Source organism: Ambystoma mexicanum, chromosome 9 (assembly GCF_040938575.1).
Source record: "Ambystoma mexicanum isolate Mex_15411 chromosome 9, UKY_AmexF1_1, whole genome shotgun sequence".
Taxonomy (NCBI): Eukaryota; Metazoa; Chordata; class Amphibia; order Caudata; family Ambystomatidae; genus Ambystoma; species Ambystoma mexicanum.
In genome coordinates, this window is record NC_090931.1 from 637,795,834 (window position 1) to 637,816,740 (window position 20,907).

Below are 20,907 nucleotides of genomic sequence, written 5' to 3' on the forward strand. Positions count from 1 at the left end.
CCAGACACTGCCCGGCACCTTAAAGCTCTGTTTACTGGCAAAAGGGTCTGAAAGTGTATGCAGCCTGATCACGGTCCATCTTGCACTACAATGGGCCATAGGGATAAAGTCAATTTAGGATGCTGACGTACCAAGGAATAAAAAGTGTATTCTCTCTCCAATGGGTGTCTGTCACTCCACATATCTGTCAGACCATACAAATCAGCCATTTGCTTGATCTTCAATGCAGCCTTAGAAGGAGGCCTCAGAGTAGTAGTCGATCCATGAGCAAGCACCGTATTAAAGTCCACCCCCAGATGAGCATGTTATCATTGTTATCATTGTGACATTGTAACTTCTGACCAATCCAGTCTAGGTATTACAAGGAGTCAGTGTTCGGGGCATAGTAATTAATTAATGTGAATTTGTGACCATGAATGGAACCCGTGACCAATAGATCCCTGCCCTATGAATCTCCAATTGCCTCAATAAGTCAGAACACCAAAGAGGTATGTATTAAAATACTCACTCCACTAGCATAAGAGGAATAAGAGGAGTATCAACGATGACAACCCCAATTCCTTGCGAATCGGGACTCAGCCATGGGGAGCAAGTGGGTTTCCTGCAGAAAGGCGATGTCTGCATGGTGTCTGTTTAGGTAAAGTAAGGTCTTCGAATAGCTGTTCTGCTCCTGGTCGTTCCACGAGGTCAGGTGTATCTTCTTTGTGAGATGTGCAGACATCAGTCACCAAACGTATCGCTGGTGAGGACCTAGCAGCATTTGTGTCTCTCTGAACGCTAATTAATATTGCCCACCTCCCATCCTCCCAGAGACGTATTTCCAATTAGGCCTTCTAGGACCAGGCCTGGGGCGGCAGATTTTCAAAGGACGAGATGTTTCAATACATTTTATTAATGACATTTCAAAATGAACATGCAAAAAATGTTTCCTGGAGTGTATTTGCAGGCACTGCAAAGCGAGGGGTGAGCGAGGTCAGCTGAGCATGTGTTGAAGTGGCACAGGCGAGGTGGGCTCCAGTCTGCAAGATTGTTGCTGACATGCCTGCTCAATCCGTCCACTGAAGCCCGTATTGCTGTTTCTGCTCGACCTCAATGGCAGGATGCTGGCAGGGCCCACGGACCTCAAGGACAGGATGCAGGCAGGGCTCATGGACCTCCCTCCATGCTGCTGCCCCCGCTTTCCTTCCTGTTTTCAGAGTGAAAGCACTGCATAATGTAAGTCCGGCGAATTTTACATCTTTTACCAGCCCTCATTCCATTATTTTTTGTTTTTTCGGCTATTCCTTATTTACACAACACGCACAATAGTCCGCTAATATGCCCTGAAGGTGAGGCAGTGAGGCACAGTCTTCTCCAGAGGAACTTCACAGGCGGTCTTGATTGATGCAAATATATATACTCGTGAATGTACGTACAGCGCTCAACTCGCGCCTTTTTGTTGATGCCTCTGAGCACTTGAGTTGAGCAGGTGCAGTGTGCTGATTAAAAACTAGGGGATTTCTGCAAGCTCCAGTGGGTGGGTGGTGAGGCTATTTATCAGTAGCTTTTTGGGTGTTCAATCACTGTCCTGCTTTTCTGAACAGAATGTGTAATTGTCTTAGCCGACTTGTGAGGGAGTTTCTTTCGTGCATGCATTGCAGCACATTGCTGCCATCCCGCACGCACTGGAAGCGGGGCGAATACACGTTTCTGCAGTCAACACCAAGAAAGAGAACACAGCTCTGGCCCATTGTGGACAGGGAAAACACTGCGGCGGTTTCAGAGTTCCAAAATCAGCTCATTCTGTGAGACCACGGGGAATTAGTCTGTCCTCTGCAGTGCTGCTGCGCCCGCGGAATGTGCACGTGATGTGGTGGAGAGATCATCTGCCGCCGCGTTGACGTTCTCTGAGCTTGCACTTCTTGTTGTGTCAGTTCACGTCAACCACTCAAAAACTCCATAAATTCGCTTCACTGGTGGGAGTTATGGACTAGTTGTGACATTTGCCCACACTGGGAAGTTGCCCAGGTCAAACATGCTGAATGTCCAGGTGTTTATGGACAGCGTAATAGTGAGTACTCCGAGAATATTCAACAGGAAACCAGCCTTCGCCTGTAGGATACACAAATAGGGTTGTTAGGTTAGGTAGGTACATTCTAATAGACACGATTACAGAGTTTTCACATAGGTCTCTGCATTAAAACCATACAGGGGTGTTGCTAGGTTTGGAAAAGATCCAGGGCTATGCTAATATTGGGACTGTTGGGACCAGGGGCTAGCTATAGCCGTTTGGTTGCATCCCCAAAGGTTCTATCCGGGGCTACAACCAAAAGACCTGTGGCTATAGCCCCCTCAGCCCCCCACTAGCAACGCCTCTGAAACCATAGCTTTTTTTTGACAATGATTGGAACCTGTGACATGCAGGTTACCTTTGGCTTTATACAAAAATAAAAATGCAAAATGTAAAATAAAAATATACAAATATGTAATATGTTCCTTAACTTTCTTAACTATCTTACTGCTATTGGAATATATAACCTGCTGTCTCCACTCACGTGCCTCCGCAGGATGTGCCTTAAATAAAATAGGTTATTTTATTGTGCTTCATGCCAGAATCCAGCCTCTAAGAGCAGGACTGAGGCTAGGTATCGAACGCTGCTCAGTGTAGTCTTGTTTCCAAGACGAGCGCGTTGCCCCTTAGCTATCCTCGCGGGTTAGCCTCCTGCACTGTATTTGTGGCATTATAATCTATTACCTGCACTTATACACATCCCTGCAACAGCCGAATTTGCTCACTGAGATACCGCCGTAGCAAGAAAAGTGGTAATGTCTTCTGAAATTTGATCAAACTCACCGGAATGACAACCCGAGTAAAGACACACCTCATGTAGGTTTGTCTGCATGCCAGCCATATTCCTCCTTCAGAGGCAATGACTTGTGATACAAAGCCCCTCTTCTAATTCTACCCATGGCTATGGTGCTTATTCTTTCGACCATAGAAGGATGAAGCTTTGCTCACCCTCTACCTCATCTCACATTCCCGTCTACCCAGCCTCTGCCCACAAATTGCGCTTTTCTTTTTAGAAATCATATTCTGAATTTTGAGAAATCCAGGACGCTTGAATTTTGTTGTTGCCTGTATAGCCCCACCAGCATGTGAGCAAAAACAATGGTTTAGATATGCATGGTTGGCATATTAGAAACTGTTGTAGATCCTGAGTCTTGTTTGGTTGCACTGCTGTGTCCTGCTGAGCTGCCATTTTAGCACTAGTCACATCAATATTACACAGAGGTTGATTACAGGCAGATAGAATAATAATAATTCAGCATTTATATAGCGCTACAAACCCTCAGGTATCTGAGCGCTGCTTATTATTACCCACGGTTTATGGTGCTCATTTATCGACCTCGGAAGGATGAAAGGCTGAGTTTGGCCCTGCCAGGATTCGAACCTGGGTGAGCAGGCTCTACACAGATGTCAAAGCGAGCGCTCTACTCGCTGTGCTATCGGACCAACATGCGAGGGTGGGTAGGTCAGTGCAGGAACGTTGAAGAGTGTTTCCCTTCCCCTCCACCATTGTGTTGTATTGCCCCTTTACCACACCTCATAACAGCACCTCACCCATCCAGGCTCATCCCAGAATCACACCTAACCTCCGAAAATCACCCTTGCACCTTACCTGAGCACACCACCCAACCTCATTCCAGCATCCAACCAAACCTCACCCAGGGAACCCATCAACCTCACCCAGGCCCCTCACTTCACCTGACCACAATCCAGCACCCTACACCACTCTCCATTCCTAGCTCGTTCCACTACCAAACAACACCCCCTTAGATTGGCCCAGTACCCTATAACACCCACCAAGCCTATCACCCCAGCACAACACCCACACACTTTAGCTCGCCTCACCACAGTACCCTTCAACCCTAGTTTGACCCAGGACATCATCCACCAACCTTAGCTCACACCAGCCCAGTGCACACAAACGCTTGCTCGACCCAGCTCGCCATACACATAGCTCATCCTAGGACCTCAACCAGGTTTGCCCCAAGAGCCCAAATGTTTGCCACAACACCCAATGCCTTAGAAGCTGGCACCCACCTACCCTATCCACAGCACAACACACAACAGAAGCACACCATCCACCCACCTTCTATAGCTTGTTCTAGCACGACAAAGATGCTTACTCAACAACCCTATGACTAATGCTTGGATTAAATGTACCTGCCATCTATTAACTCTGTACTAAATGCCATGAGACCCCAGGTTCTGGGCTTTACATAAATGTAATAAATAAACCCAAAATTTCCCCCATCATAACATGAACCACCCATCCTACCTCGCTCCAATACCCAACAATACCAACTTGCCCTATATTTTTCCAGCTTGAGCTTGCCCCACCATTCTCGTTCGCCTCCGCAGCACATCACTTCACCCACCAAAACCGTCCCCACTACCTCGCCCATCTAACCTCACCCACTGCACAAATCCTAGTTCCACCCATCTCTCTACCTGCCAAACCCAGCTCCCTGTAGTGTCCCATAAGAACTCCAAGCATGCCCCAGCACATAGCTCATCCTACCACCTCAAACAAGCTTGCCCCAAAAGCCCAACTGCTTGCCACAACACCCACACCTTAGAAGCTAACACCCAGCTACTCTACCTACAGAAAAACACACACCAGCACACCATCCAACCAACTTCCATATCTTGTCGGAGCACGACAAAGAAGCTTGCCCCAACAACCCAAAATCTCATTCAACTCAGCACGACCCACCCGTCCTAGCTCTCTCCAATACCCAACTACACCCACCTGCCGTAAATTTTTCCCAGCAAAAGCTCCATCATTCTTGCTCGCCCCAGCAGCTCACTTTGCCCACCATAACTTACCCCATCGCCTCACCTCAGCACCTGACCAACCAACCTTACTCCGCCACCTCACCTATCTAACCTCCAAACATATCACCTCACCCACCTAATTGCACCTGGCCTCACCCCGTCAACCTCATCTTACCACTTCACCTCACTCAACCTTGCCTTAGCACTCTACATCATACAACCATCATAGCTGGCTGCAGAACCTTACCCTTTGCCACCATTCCTAGCCTGCCTGAGTACCATTCATAACCCGTTCATGCTAATGTACCCCGGCAAATAGGTGGTCACAGACGAGGCTTGCCCAAGCACAGCATTGCCTGTGGTGGCTAGGGACATTTTAACTGGAAGGGCATACGTATTTCCCTCTAATGGGTATATGAGGCAGCCCAAAGACACCCAAAAGGGTTTTCCCCACCAAGAAATGTGTTTAAATAACAGGTTAAAAAGGTGCCTTTTTTAGTATACTTCTATAATAATTATTTGATAAAAAGGCATTGAATTTACGATCAGTACATCATTTTATGTTTATATTTATTTGTATTTATATCGTGCACACCGCAGATGGAACTGCCTCTTGGCATTGGCCAAATCGCCAGAGAGATAGTGCCCTCAAGGAGGAATATGAGAGGGTAGCAATGGAAAACATATGGTAGGCAGGTTAGAAGAGTAAGGTTTTGATTTCAGCCGTGAATTGCATAGGGGAGTCCTTAGTACTAGGACAGTGGTCTTCAAACTTTTTTGGCCTGGGCCCCCCCTGAGCAAAGTTTGGAAAGGCCGGCCCCCCCCCCCCCAAAAGTGGCAGATGGACAGTATGTAGAAATCGCTATGAACCGCACCCTACTCCCAGTACAGACCCTGGACTCTCCCCACCCTACTCCCACCACTATCCCAGTGCTGCCGCCCATCCTGCTCCCACCACAGTCCCATAACACAACCATACACACATCCATACACATTTAAATAAAAAATAAATCGCCATAAACGTACCTCGCCTGGTTGCTAAAATGCCCCGCTCCAGGTTGCTCTGCCCATATGTACGAGGAGGCGCAGGAGCACCCCCTCGCACATACATAAATGCAGTGCCCCAGCCAGCATTTCCAATGAGCTATGTAAGGCTGGCGAATCAAAACACCCCCAGCGTTGCATGGCTCAGTGATCATGTGCGGCTGGGGAAATAAACTGTCAAAGGCAAACAGAGTTTCCCTTTGACAGTTCAGCCAGCCCAGTAGCATTCCCTCAGCTGGAAAAAGCAGCTGAGGGAGTGCTCAGTGTTTCACTGGGCTGGCTCCACAACTCCTCCATAATGGGTGAGGTGTCCAGTGGGTGGACGCCCCCTCACCCATTATGGATGAGCCGGCAGGCTTAGACTGGCCTATAGGGCAATAGGGAGATGACCGTACCAAAAATGCAAAATGCTAGTGTAGGCCAGTAAAAATGGGCCACTTTTTTGGCCAATGTGGACCAGTTTGAGGAGTTACTTCACTATGCAGCTAGTAGTTTTGACCATTGTTGCTGAATAAATATTCTTTAAATATCGCCATCTGTTTACATTTGAACAAAAAACAACCCCTTGGGTACTATTCAAACACTCTGTGACTAAACACTGAATATCCATTTGCAACTGCTGGCCATTTTTTCATTGGTGCCTAAGACCTTTTTATGGCCCAGTCTGACCATGTGAGCTGCCCTTTCCCATTTCCTCCGATCTAAAAAAAAAAAAAAAAAACTTTTATTGTTTTGTTTTGTTTTTTTTTTTACATTTCCTGCTGGGCTCTGGCGCCCCCCCTGGGGCACCCCCCCTGCCCATCCCAGTTTGAAGACCTCTGCTCTAGGATGAGGTGGCAGGGAGTATGAAAGGGATGGGCCAAACTAGAAGGGTCTGTCCTCTTTCTTCTGCAGCATGAGAAAGGAGACTAGTGCGATGAGGGTGCGCTCTTGATGGGTAGTAATGGTGGATTTTGTTGTGAGGATGTTGTTGTGCGATGCACAGAGAGCTCTAGATGGGCATTAATGGTGTATTTTGTTGGGCAGATGTTGCACGAAGAGCGGAGAGCTCTAGATGGGTAGTAATGGTGGATTGATTTTGTTGTGAGGATGTTGTGCGATGTGCAGAGAGCTGTAGATGGGTAGTAATGGTGGATTTTGTTGTGAGGGTGTTGTGCACTGAGCAGAGGGCTCTAGATGGGCAGTAATGTTGTATTTTGTTGGGAAGATGTTGTGCGATGAGCGGAGGGCTCTAGATGGGTGTAATGGTGGATTTTGTTGTGAGGATGTTGTGCGATGCGCAGAGAGCTCTAGATAGGTAGTGATGGTGGATTTTGTTGTGAGGGTGTTGTGCACTGAGCAGAGGGCTCTAGATGGGTAGTAACAGTGGATTTTGGTGTGAGGGTATTGTGCGATGAGCGGAGTGCTCTAGATGGGTAGAAATGGTGGATTATCTTTTATAAATAGTTGGAGGGCCAGTTCATTAATGCTCAAAATGATGAGGCAAAGCACCTTAAACTTAATACTGGGTGCCACTGGGAGCCAGTGAAAACGTAAGCGGTTGGAGACTGAGGAAAATGCTTCAAGGTGGTTGGAAAGTCCTGTGTTTGTTTTGGGACTGGTCTGATGGCATCCAGGTGAGATAGTCTTAGTTGTGATTGTATCGCCTTGAACAGGAAGAAAGGCTGACGATCTTCCACTGTAGAGTGTTTATTGTATGGTGATCTGTGTGCCAACCGGTAATTGCTGTTGGGAAGGTCTAGGTTTGTTGCTGTTTATCCAATTTGGTTAATGTAAGAGCCATGTAATGCGTTGTTTTCTGGACATCAGGTCGGTCACTTAAACGCAGAGATGCTTAGGTATGGTATTCCTTAGTTTGTTAGCCAGTAGGGAGAATAAGGGTACTTCTTCCTGTTTCCTGTTGAAGTTAGGAACTGAGACTAAGCAGGTGTTACTGGACATTGGTGTCCTCGAAAGTGTGTAATGCTGGAATTTTGTTGTGAAGGAAGTTGGGCCCTATCTCTGGTATGCACAGTAGGCGATGCAGTGGGTTTTAAAATGTATTTATTTCTTGACGGTATGTTAGCTAGGTTTGTAAAGTAGGGGGCTTATGTGTTTGATACTTTTCACTGCGAGAAGTAACCTGGTGGCTGCATTTTGTATATACGAGATATATTGGGAGACCTAGATATAGAATGTTTGCGTAGACCCACCAGGCTTGTAAGGTCTAGTGATTTCACTACCATTGTACTCTGGGCAAAGGATAGGTATGGTATAATGAGTCATAGAGTCTGCAGTTGGAAAAACAGCTTCTAATAATGGCTCTTACCTGCTGTTTGAGTATTTGGCCACTCTCCATTGTGATTATATGGGAAGGTGTGCATTGACCAGAGTGAGAGTGACACATCCAGATGTCACAGGAAGGGCCACTTTGTACAAGTATGTAAAGCTACTATGAGTGACAGCAATGCATAGAAGAGTGTGAGCATGGTTGAAATGGAGTTCAGGATTGAAGAGGCACAAGTCATCCTACCGCTAGGAGAGTCATAAATAGCTTCCCTTACAGATATCTATGTTATGGGTTGAAAATCCAGTTGTTTGTTGATAGTAGCAACACCTTGTCCAACTTAGAATGGAATTAAAGCCTAACAGCTAAGTTAACATATTAATCTGTGGCATGTGGATAAAATGTATCCCAGGGTATTCAAAAATACAACTGTAAGCTTAAGGAGGTTTCTGTAGACAGTAATATTGGTGAACAGTGCTAAGCAATGTGTGCCCAAGGTTGGGTCTATTTTTGGGACTGTGATGAAAAAATTCTGTGAACAACCTCAGAGACTGTGTGGAAGGTATAAATGGACTGATAGAGTCCACTGGGTGGTTTTTTCCCATTGTTATTACAATGAAGGCAACAACAAATCAGAATGTGCGTTGATTTGGGAGATTTCAATAAAACTATTTCCATCCTATAAAGTAAATGTTGAGCATGATGGGTAGGGTAAGTGGTTTTCTGACCAGAGATCTGTCTTCCGCATAGAATCAAATTGAAATGTTTCCACAGTCTAGACTGCTTACTTCATTCAATATTTATTTATTGGATATTTGTATGGCGCTTATACAACAAATGGTGTTTGAAGGCATCACAAGACAAAAAAGAGGCGTGGGGACAAGGGAGAAAGATAACAATAACGGTCTTACCAGCCTTGTGACATTCGGATCGTGCAAGTGCAGTAACAAGAAGTGCAAGGGAGGGGAGGAAGTGCCAGTTTGTGTGAAATGCAAAGTCCTTGGGTGGAAGGGAAGTGCAGGGTAAGAGGAGAGAGTGCAAGCAAGCGAGAGGTCGGGTAGGGGGGAGAAGGCCACAGCATCTAGGCGAGTGCTAAGGGAGGGATGTGAGGGCAAGTGCCAGGGGTTGCATGGTGTGAGGGTCCACATGCTAAGTGCGAGGAAGGGGGTAGACAGAGCAGAGGGGGCCTGGTGCCCTGTAGAACTCAGATGGGACCAGGCAGCCAGTCACTGCAGCAGATGGGCATGTTAGCAGGGGAGGGTGAGAAAGAAGGAAGAAGAGAAAAGGAGGGTCTTGAACTTAAGGAGATCCGGCTCAAGCTTGAGAAGGGCAGGGAGACCATTCCAGAGGGAGGCTCTTGCAGAGGAAAGAGATCTACCCCCCACTCTCTTCTGCTTAGCAAAGCATCTTACCTGCAGAGAGTTGGAACTAGAAGGCCACCTCCCCTGGCCCTTATTGATATTCACCCTCGATGGGGAGTGCTCAACTTTAGTACAGCCCCCATCCACCAAGGCCAGGCAACATTGACTCTGACCCCACCAGAGTTTGAGGTCGCTGCAGGCTATGTACAAAAACCGGTTGCAGAAGGTCACCTCAATGATCAGGAGGTTTCTTTTGGAGGACTGTTGAGCTTCCTGTATTTGCGTGTGCTTGGGATGCCACGCTTGTTTGATTGTTTTGTGCGCCACGGCTCTTCCTTTGTTTGGTTTTGCTACAGATCGGGCCTCATATCCTGGACTCCCATCAATTCCTTATCAACTTTTGCATGTCGTCTTCAGTGATCAACTGGTACTTATATCCATCATTCACACATGAAATCAAAAAGGAGAAGCCCCATCTATAGCGAATACCCTTCTCATTCAGCCATTCAGTCAGTGGGCTGCACAGCCTGTGCTTTGTCAGAGTATAGGATGATAAGTGCTGGAAGACAGTGATCCTCGCCTTGTCCAGGATTTTCATTTTCTCAGGATAATGGTGAAAGCAAGCCAGCACTGACCTTGGGCTCCAGGTTGAACCCCAGCTCTATGGGCTCTGTCTTTTCTGGGTTTGTCTATTGAATCATCCTCAAACAGGGTTTTTACTACTTCGTGTTTTGCTCTCCTGAAATCTTTTTCTGCTTCACCCTCCTTTTCCGGCATCCCAAAGAAGCATGATTTTTTCTCCTTTCTGTTTTCAAAATTGTCCATCTTCAAAGTTATTTCTGACTCTCTCCACTTCTGCTATTCTCATGTCCATCTGTGTCACTAGAGTATGTAAGGAGGATTGGTTGTTCTCCACTTGTTGTAACCTGTCATCCATATTTTCCACTCGTTGGTTCAATTTGTCCAACTGTCCTCCTATGTCCGCTCTCATGTCCCTTATTTTCTGCATCAAGAAAGCTATGTCTCTTTTGGTGGGCATTTGATCGCTGACTTCCGTCGCCATGGTTCTCTCATGGGTAGGCAGCATTGAGGGTGGAGTCTGCGAGTAGTGAAACTGCTGTAGGGTGGACCTCCAGTCCATATGTGGCTAGGTGGTCCCCGCTCCAACTAGGAGGAGCTGGACCGATCAGGAGGCACGGACTCCCATCAGAATTCAACTTGCACCAGTTTCAAAAGTAGTAAGTGCTCCAACTCTGTGCAGTCACCCCAAGCACAGATAAGTGTATGAAGTCGTGCTTCTCTCAAACATCCCCCAATCGGGCTCAATTATTCTTATTTTCTTATTTCTTACCTAAAGCCCTGCAGGGCAATATACCACGTCTGGCCCCCAGGCCGATGGAGAGCTACGTGAAGTGCTGGGTTACCTCATCCAGCTATGGGACCCCTTCTGGGCTCTTCAGTGTCAGGGTGGGGGGAGGGACACACTCCCCATCACGTTATACTCTGGGGGGGTCCACAGCGAGAATGTCTCAAGTACAGGCCATCAGCAAAAGGACTGGAAACAGGGGCCCAGTAAGGACTCAATCTGTAAGTGCGAGATTGTCCCCGGGGGCCTTCCCTCAGTGTGGCTCCACACACCTGATTGGGGGGGGGCGTTCGTGGGCATTGACAGCAGGGGACAACCAAGTTCAAGGACCATCTGGACCAGCCACACCGATGAGGCCCCCGTCGGGAGAGCTCCCCCCAGGTATTGGTGTAGTGTGGCCTCCACGAGTAATCCTTGTGCGGGGCAGAGGGTAGCGGTCTACTCACCAGGGGAGGAACCCTGATGTGCCCCTCCAGTTAATGCTGAGCGGCTTCTGGGGGGGCCTCCATGCTGCTACCCCACGTCCTTCACTTGGGCCGGGCCTCTGTGCCCAGAACTCAAGGCCTGGGTGGCTCTGCAGCCTCCCGTGAGCCAGCAATCAGGAATTGGTGGATCTCCACATTTGGACCCGCCACGACTTTCCTCCGCGCCGTGCCTCTTGCCGTTTTTCATCCTTTTGCAGAAACCGATCAGCAAGAAAAACGGCTACCAGGTGCCTCGCCCGGGGGGACAGAGAGCCCTGATGTCAAATTGGGTCGGGGGGATGAGCAAAAGGGGGGCTCAGGACCCTTTTACTCAAAGGTGGACCGGAGCTTGGTTTCAAGGTGCTCTTATCCGCGTGCCCCCTGGTGTCCTACCGTGATGCATTTTTAAATCAAAAATCGTATGATCTATTCCGGATGGGTCTTCCTTTATGTATTTTGTCTTATGATTAATTATTGGCCAATAGATGTTTTTTAACTTGTGAATTGTGTGCCCCAATGGTATTTGTGTATTACTGTGGCAACTTGTATCCCATAACTGTACTCTAGCTAGGATCTGCTTTTAATGCTTTTGTATGCTGATGAATTGTTGGTTTTAGATTATGAAGCGTGATATGGCTCGGTAAAATATTGTAAAAATACATGAAAAAGCTTCTGCTGCCACCAGTCTACTCCTAGGCACATTGTCCAGTTACCAAAACATCGTTAGTGGATGTCTAGGGCCCATAAACGCAAGAACCCTATTGCAGGGTACAGTAATGTGCTTTGCATGATGACAAAAGACCTCATGGCATGGCCAGGAACAGGAACGTCCAGTGAGTCTGCCGAACACTGAAATATCTTAACATCTACTTCTCTCTGATTGCATTATGTACACTACTTTGAATAAATTGAACGCCTGCTATTTACAGTCACGTAAGTGTGCCATTAACGATGTATGCACGTACAATTTAGCTGCTGCCTTCAGGCGCTGAAGCTGCTTTCTCCTTCTCTCCCTCACTTCTCTCCTGACTCCTGATTCTCTCCGATTATTCTTCCTGAAAATACAAACTGCCAAAACTTGCTGTTTGGGGTTGGGGCAGGGTTTAAGGGCCTTATTTTAAGAGAGATAAAAAAATGACCTGCCCCTTGGGTAAAACTAATGAAAGGCAGTTTAGAATGTTGGTCACAGGGTGTTTATTCTCACTGAAGCCAATCGGAATGTTGATTATCTTTCTCCATCTTGGCTTGGGGACACTTCCTTACTCTGAGCACAAGAGTTAAGGCCTAATCCAAGGTCAGAATGGAAATTCAAAAAAGGTGTAAATAGATCTAAAAAACACACAAGTCAGTCTTATACCCCTCTGCCCCTGGACCTGACAAGAACTAAAGAAAGACTGTCATGGAATGTATTGTTTGAACAACAACTTTATGAGTCCCGTACAAAGACACAAAGGAACTGTTGGGTAAAGAGACACTCTTGCCATCCTACCTAAAAATCTAGGGAACAGAACCACCCTCTTAATCCAAGGGTCTTTCCTTGGAAAACACTTTTGTTGAAGTCATCCCTAGATTTTTGATTGTGAACACTTTTTGCTAATATCAGGCCAAAGTCATTTCCTTGCACCCTTTGTTGTTTTGTTTCTTATCTGAGCGTTTTGGACACAAGGAAGGCTTTTAAGTTACTGACTACTTGACACAGACAGATCTTTAGTTTTAGTTTTCTAGGTCGGAAAATTCCTCTTTAGAATAGGGCTAGAGAGGCGTTTTTCCAACCCACATCTCTTTAATAAAATGTCTGACTTTGAGAGTACCATAAATTTGTGTCCGCCCATCATTTCGGACTCCTCACAAACATCTTTTTCCTCAAACAGATGAAAAGACCACATACTCATGTAGATGATGGGGTTAACATGCATTATAATTAATAAAATGTCTCTTGCTGTACATTATAGTGGAATCACAGGTCACCTGTGAATCTTATAAGGGACTCAACCTTAAGCCTTATAACTCCATGTGGTCATGGCAGTTCTCGGTGACCTGCAATATTCCTATGATGTACAATAGGGCTACTTTATCCCATATATTATGTACATGTTTTATAAAGATATTGTAGGGTTCCTTGTATTACAAGAAAATTATGTGCAGGCTTTTATACACATATTGCATGCTCCCATGGGTGTATGTGTATATATGTGTACATATGTGTATAATTAACCTGTCAATCAAATGCATTTTCTACTAATGAAAACAATATGTCTTAATGGGGCAGGACGTAGAGCTAGCCAAGAGTGGAAAGGGGAAGGGGTGCTGCTTTCTCACTTGGCTGAGAACAGGTTGGGACTGCAGAATGACAGCCTATTTTCTGTATCAAGATAGAGAAGCGGGGACTTCACCATGAACATTCTCATATCTGTGTGTGTGGGTGTGTGTGTGAGTGTATAAGATGGTGCATGTAGTTTATGTGAATATATATGCAGGTAGGTGTGTGCACGTGTTTGTGTGTTAGTTGATATAGGCATGTTTAGATCGGTGTGTGTCCACCTTTGCAAAAGCATGACTTTATCTGTGAGGGTGATAGAGCACCTGCATACTCACCATATCAACCACTTTAAGTTGCCCGTAGCCGAAGACAATAGCGTTGGGAGGAGTTGCCACTGGCAGCATGAAGGCCAAGGATGCTGAGAGTGTGCAGGGCAGCATAATGTACAATGGGTGGATCCTGATGGCCTTAGCCTGTCACAAAGTGAGAAAAGAGAGACAACTGTGAAAGCCCACATTCATGTTCACACATTTTTGTGCTGATATAATATTCAATTAATGAAATATGACATGATATGCCATCCACTGTGAAGAAGCCCCATGCAGCTGAGTGCCGTGGCTGAATGGACAATCATTACATGTGCAAGGATTCTGCCTCTGTCACTCATCACCTTACTTTGTAACCCTAGGTCGAAGCAAGGTCTCTGCCCCTCAAAAAACCATAGGCCACGATCAAATTGAAAGCTGACAACAGTGAATAATTCAAGCATGTGAATCTATTAAGGATTCAATGCTGGAGAAATGTAATTATTTGGCGCAGTCCAGAGATTTCTTATTGGAACACTGCCCAGGGACGTCATTTCACAAAAATGCCAGGGTTAGCGGAAGTGACATCACACAACCCTTGTCCTCTGATGACATCACTGGAAGTGATGACCCCACCCCGAAGTGACATCACGGGAAGTGATGGAACATGACCTTTCACCCCTTGACAAAACAGGAAGTGGCATCACATAGCATTGTTCCTATGTACGCTATGAAAAATATGGTTACGATATCACTGATATGTGATATACATTTCATACAAGAAGGGATCGCCATATGTATTGTTAATATCAGTGTGTGTAGGCCAATATTACCAAATTAACGAGAATGCAAGCAGACGCCCAAGGCCATATGATAATGATGTGTTATTGTAAAGCGCTTTATATAGAACAAATGTACATACAATATCACCCAACCTGTGTTGGCACTCATTTATCGACCTTAGAAGGATAAAAGGCTAAGTTGGCATTACCGAGATTCGAACCTGCAAACCACACAAACACACATCAAAGCAGCGAGCGCTCACCCCACCAAGCTATTTTACCGGATATAGTAAATTGAGCAATTACATGCCTGAATGTTCTCAAAATCAGAAAGCAAATTACACTCTGTACTGGATACCATTAAACTGGTAACTGAGATTTAACAGCAGGCCAGCTCATCTGCAGGTTTGGTGCAAAGTTGGCCACATGTCAAGCCTATATGGATCTACTTTTCAGGCTTCAGAGGTTGGCAAAATAAATACCATTGGCAGGGTTCATAACTGTGTATTAAAGAATTTGGAGTAGCGCTGGGAAAGCAGCGCACTCACACGGTTTCCCGTACTCTGGGCAAACATCCTGAACAGCATGACATGGTGATAGGAAAGATAGACACATTACAACAAAGTATTAATTGTGGCACAATGAAATCAAGTTCCACTTTTTTGTACTATTGTCAAACATTTCTCCACTTTACACAAGCTTTTAGGCACAAAGATTTTCTCAAATGACTGAGGACACTGAGATGGAATGTCTTGTGATGATCGTAACAGAGACAACGGCAGAAAAAAACATGCAATAACTGCAACTTGCGAAAAGCAAAATACATAGGGTTTGATTCACAGAAGTGTTTTACAATGGCCCAATCCTATAGAAAATGCTCTGTGAATCGGGCCCACAGTCCGAAATGGATGCTTATTCTACTCTAAATTATTATTATTATTATTATTATTATTGTTATGAAATGCTTTTTGGAAGATTTTGGGCCTCATTACGGATGTTGCGTTAAGGCAACAACGGCGCCGGTGGTGCTACCAGTGCCGTTGTTACCTCGCTGCAACATTCCGAGTATGCTTGCGGGTGCCGCTCTGGAACGCCTGGTCAGATCAAGCGTGCAGAGCGGCACCCGTGAGCAGTACCGGATGTCAGCAACGGCCCCATTGTTAATGGGCCCGTTGTTGCCATCCTCCCCATTCCCATTGACCCCTATGGGGGCTCAAATGGGAATGGGGACATACCGGGTCCGGGTCCCGCAAAAGGGATTTACCGGGCCCTCCAAGGTCGGAATGCGGGACCCGGACCCGAGGGGTAGCCATGCCCTTAATAAGGGCATGGCTACCTCCAAACTCGTAATGAGGCCCTTTGTCTGTATTGTGAATTTGGGGTGTTTAAGAACAGACTAAATCAGTGACTCACCCCCTGAAGTGTGCCTGAAATAAACATTTAATGAGTCTAGCAATTATTGTATAGAATTCCAGAAAGACAAATGATGTGTTTCTCCTATTCTTTTTTATTTAGGATCACAGCTCAAAGTGTTACACTTGTGGACTTCACTGTTTTTTTAGAGGCCTGAAAAAGAAAGCCTACCACTCCAGGAAGAAAGAGCCACATGGCACTGGCTACAGCCCAGAAGCTTTAAAGAAATAAAAGTGTTTTAATTGTATTGAGGGGTAGCAAGGGAGACAACAGGGGTAGCAAGGCAGCCCTCAGGGGTCGCAGTTGCGACACCTGGCGACCCCCAAATGATGTCCCTGACACTGCCTTCCTCGCAGGAATTCCATGGTTTTCATGAAGGAAACACTGGTTCTTTGGTTACATTATCAGGTTAATTGATGCAGTTCCCAGGATTTTAGGTAACATCATTGTGTCCCTTGGTAAAATAATCTGGTTAAGGTGTAAACTTGTCATTTAGGAAACATCGATCTCAGTAGTCATTCTCATTGGTGGAATGACTAAGGACTCTTGGAAATCATTACAAAGTTTCTCATCATATGTACACACTCTATCAGCACTCTGCTCGCTAGCGTCATTGCTCACCATTGAAGCCAGGATTGGCAGGAAAAGCGTGGTGGTTGCCACGTTGCTCGTGCACTCCGTGAAGGTGGCGATCAGGAGGCAGAGGACGAGGGCAATCGCAGGAGTTGGTATTGACTCCAGGGGTGTCAGCTTCTGGCCCAGCCAGCTAGAAAGTCCGGATTCCTGAAAGAATGGCAGTGTAAAAATGAATGTTTTAAACAATGCCAGGGATTAAGAATGTTTGTGTCTTGTTTGATATGTTTAGGAGGTTTAGGGGCAGTTCCTGTGAGAACAAGCCCTTGGTCATTTTGGTAGATAATTTTTTTTTAAATGGATGGGATTCCCACCCCAACCCCCATCTAACCCGCCCCACCACCTCACTCTGCCACCCACCAGTCCCCAATGCCTTACCCCCAAACACACAACTTAAATACATATATTTTCACTAAAAAACTTTGTTAAACGGACGTTATGTTTAAGTTGCACTAATAAAGACCTGTGAAATTTATTGAAAAAAACGTTGTCAAAGCGACGTTATGGTAGCAAGGTAAAATTGAAAAACCAAAGAAATTCACCTGCTATGGTAAGCTATGCAACCATAGCTCACGCAACACCCATGCACTGCTAAGACTAATAACCAGGACATAAAAAATGACATTACAAATGGCATCATTGATGACGTCACTGAAGACATCACATATGACAACAATTTTGATGAAAAGTCCCTACAGGGGGTTCTGTTTAGAATGTTGCAAGCAACATATGACAAGTGATGGGGAGACATCTCATGAACTACTCCATGTATCACAAAATGTACCCATTGAACCAGAAAGGCTCTATTGAAGTGTTGTTAGTACAGCAATCTAATAATACATACAACACAGGCAATGGCGGCAGAATGGGTCATAGAATTAAAGTATTTTTAATCTCGTGATATTGGCCAGTAGAACCATAAATCCAAGCCAATCAGAATCTTGACTAATGTTAAACTTGGAATTAACAGCTAACTGTAGAAGAATTGCTATACAAATGTGTTAGCACAAAGAAATATATATTGAGATCATCAATGCACACAAATCTGAGGCACATAAAGGGAAACTCTAGTAAGGAGTAAGCAAACAGCATGACCAGAAAATGACACTAGGATTAGAGTTCATCATCACGTATAACAAATTCATTGACTGTCTGTGGCTTGCTTATTGTCCCATGTATGTGCACCATGAGCTCAGGCCAAACCCTAAGGAATGTTGCTTAAGAACATTGCACGAGGTTAAGGTCTACATATACAGCACCTTTAGAGTATGTATATTATGTTTCCAATGCACTATAACCAGATCAAGTCCTCTGCCTAAAATTCTCACTGTCACTGAACAAAAACAACCACCCCGGAAATGTGATGTCATCATTGATGTCATCAATTATGCCATGTATGATGTCATCTTTGATGTCCTGGGTGTTAGTCTTAGCAGTGCATGGTGGTGGTGCGAGTTATGGTTGCATAGCTTACCATAACTGGCAAATTACTTTGGCTTTTCGATTTGACTTTGCTACCATAACATCCCTTTAACAACATATTTTCAGTGAATTTCATTGTTTTTTTGTGAAAGTATTTCATGATGTTATATAACTCTATATACGTTATTCAAGTCAAGTCAAACAAGTTTATTCGGATTATAAAAAATCCATTAAACGACAAACAAGAACACATTTGATCACAAATATAGTTACAATTCATAAAACTCATCCTAATAGTAAAATCAGAGGCATTCGTAACCATGAAAACCTGCCATATACATTAATCAAATAATTACATGAATGATTAAAACCCATGAGAACACTGACAATATCAGATAGAAAAAAAATAAAAGTTGAACTTTAAATCCCAAGGTGCTAACTAGCATCTCCCTGCATTGATAATAGACCCTTTCTAAAAAACATCGCTCTCTTCAAGAACGTAAGCAGTGCCCACGCTGTGTAGGACGTGTCGGCACTCAATAGAAACACGAGAGCTGCCCTGTGCGAACGTATCGCTGACTTCTTAAGGGCAGGAATCAAGGTTGCTCTACGAATGCCGACATAACCAGTACAAAAAAACAACAAATGGGCTAGATCCTCGAGATGATGACCACAGATTGGGCAGCCTGCAGAATCAGGGAAGCCTTTCCATTTGTAGGTGTTCCCATGTAGCCTTAGGGAATCAAACCGTGCCCTCGTGATCAGCCACCTATCCTTTTTATGAAGGCTCCAAGTCAGATAGGGTTGAATTCCTGTGAGCCTGCTAATACTGGTGTGGAATTGACCAGATCTATGGCCATGCTCCTCCAGGGTTCTTTTCCTCACATTAATCTCCCCCAATGCTATTTTAAATTGCACCCCCTCGCTCTTTGTAATTAATGTGGTGGGTGGGAAGAGGGATCTTAAGTTAGCTGCCCCCAGAGTTTTCCAGACATATACAAGCCATGGGATTTTTTTCCAACCATCTCTGCCCAGCACAGCATGAATAATGGAATGGCAGAGAGAGACATGTTCATTGGCCCATAGCCGGACCCAAAAAAAAAGTGGAACCATTGCCCACTGATCCTCCCAGAACTCCACGCCCAGTTCTCTGTGTACAGCTATTCCAGAGACACTGGGCGGGAGTCCCAGCAGGTTTTTAAAAAATGTTGTCTCCTTCCTTTGTATCTCGGCTGCATTCTGGAAACCCCAAATGGACGCACCATACATAGTGGTGGCTACGGTTTGTACTCCGTAGATCTTGGTAATCACATCTAGTGGTTGTCCCTTACACTTGGTCATAAATCTAAATATGCCCCCTAGTTGTTGGCTCAGCTTGGCTGATTGTTTAGCCACATGGGCTACACCGGTTAATGCTTCTGAGAATCTAATTCCCAGATAATCAAAAACCTTAACTCTAGGTATGGTTTCCCCAACACAAAGCATTGGCTTCATGGGGGCAGAACGTTTTCTGCCCACACAAGCCATGACTGCTGATTTCTTTGTGTTTATTTTTAAACCTAGATTGTTCATAAATGTTGCATAAGCATTAATCAGAGCCTGTAGAGCCCTAGGTGTTCTTGCTAAAAGGACTGTATCGTCTGCATAGGCCAGTACCGGGTAGCCCCTACCCCCAGAACCAGGAAGTCTGCCAGAGTATCAATAAGGTCCTGGGAAAGGCCGTTAATATAAAGACAAAAACAAATGGGGGCCAATACACAGCCTTGTCTTACTCCACACCCCACCTGAAAGCAGGCTGTGCAATGTCCCCCTGGACCACTACGAACACATGCCTGGTTGTCTCTATGCAGATCCACCAGCGCCTTCAAAATATCCCCAGGGCAACCCAAGGACCCAAGCACAGCCCAGAGTTTAACTCTGTCCACTTTATCAAAGGCTGTGCTCAGGTCCATAAAGGCCAGGTAAAATGCCTCACCCCGGCTAAATACTGAGTTGGCCACTAAGAGGTATAAGTTGAGGCTTTGTTCCATTGTGCCCAGACCAGGGCGAAACCCAAAATGGATGTCAGAAAGGATAGACTGTTCACATATCCAGGTTTCAATTCGGGCCAACAGGATTCTTCCAAAGATTTTAAAGGAGGAATCCATCAATGATATTGGCCTATACGCACCAGGACTTGACATGTCCCCCTTCTTATACGTTATTAATAATTCCTCTTTTAACACATATGAAAGAACTATAAACCTCCTTTAACAAACATGTTTTTTGCAGCACATATTGATATGTGTCGTTTTCAGCAGCTCATGCTGGGATAAAAGTCATGGTTGAATCGCCTGGTGCATGAGACTCAACCATGAATCCAGCCCCACCAAACTCCTGCTTTATTATTATTATGGTAGTTATGGTTATGCACTGCACCCAGCCTGCAAATAAGTTCAGTGTCCACTCCACCTCCTAAGGTGACCAGTGGCCAGTGCTCATGGCTTGCAGCCATGGCAGTCTCCACAATCCATGGGGCATGGGCTTCTGCCAAGCTGCATGCCCCAATTAGCAAATCAGAGTAGACAATTTTCCTTGCCGACGGCCAGACCCACTGCCCAGGCACCAAAGTTATATCAATATTTTTTGTACTTACATTTTGACACTTTGGAAAAATTAAAACACAGGACAGATTTGCAAAAGCATACTTTCAGGGCTTTGCTGATGCTGCTCGCACACGTTTGCTGCACTCCCGCCCAGCACTTTGGACTGAAGCCGCAAGCAGAATTT

General features: G+C 45.4%; 1 protein-coding gene across 1 annotated transcript in view; it reads right to left on the reverse strand.

Annotated features, from left to right (window-relative positions):
* Window positions 1-872: 872 nt before the first annotated feature.
* Window positions 873-20,907, reverse strand: part of LOC138488402 (solute carrier family 13 member 2-like) — a 418,056-nt gene continuing 398,021 nt past the window's right edge. The window contains exons 10-12 of the mRNA XM_069615342.1: window positions 16,705-16,866; window positions 13,919-14,056; window positions 873-2,091 (exon numbers count right to left, since the gene is read on the reverse strand). Of these exons, the coding sequence (XP_069471443.1) occupies window positions 1,963-2,091; window positions 13,919-14,056; window positions 16,705-16,866 (429 nt within the window). The 3' untranslated portion in view covers window positions 873-1,962. The remainder of the gene's footprint in view (window positions 2,092-13,918; window positions 14,057-16,704; window positions 16,867-20,907) is intronic.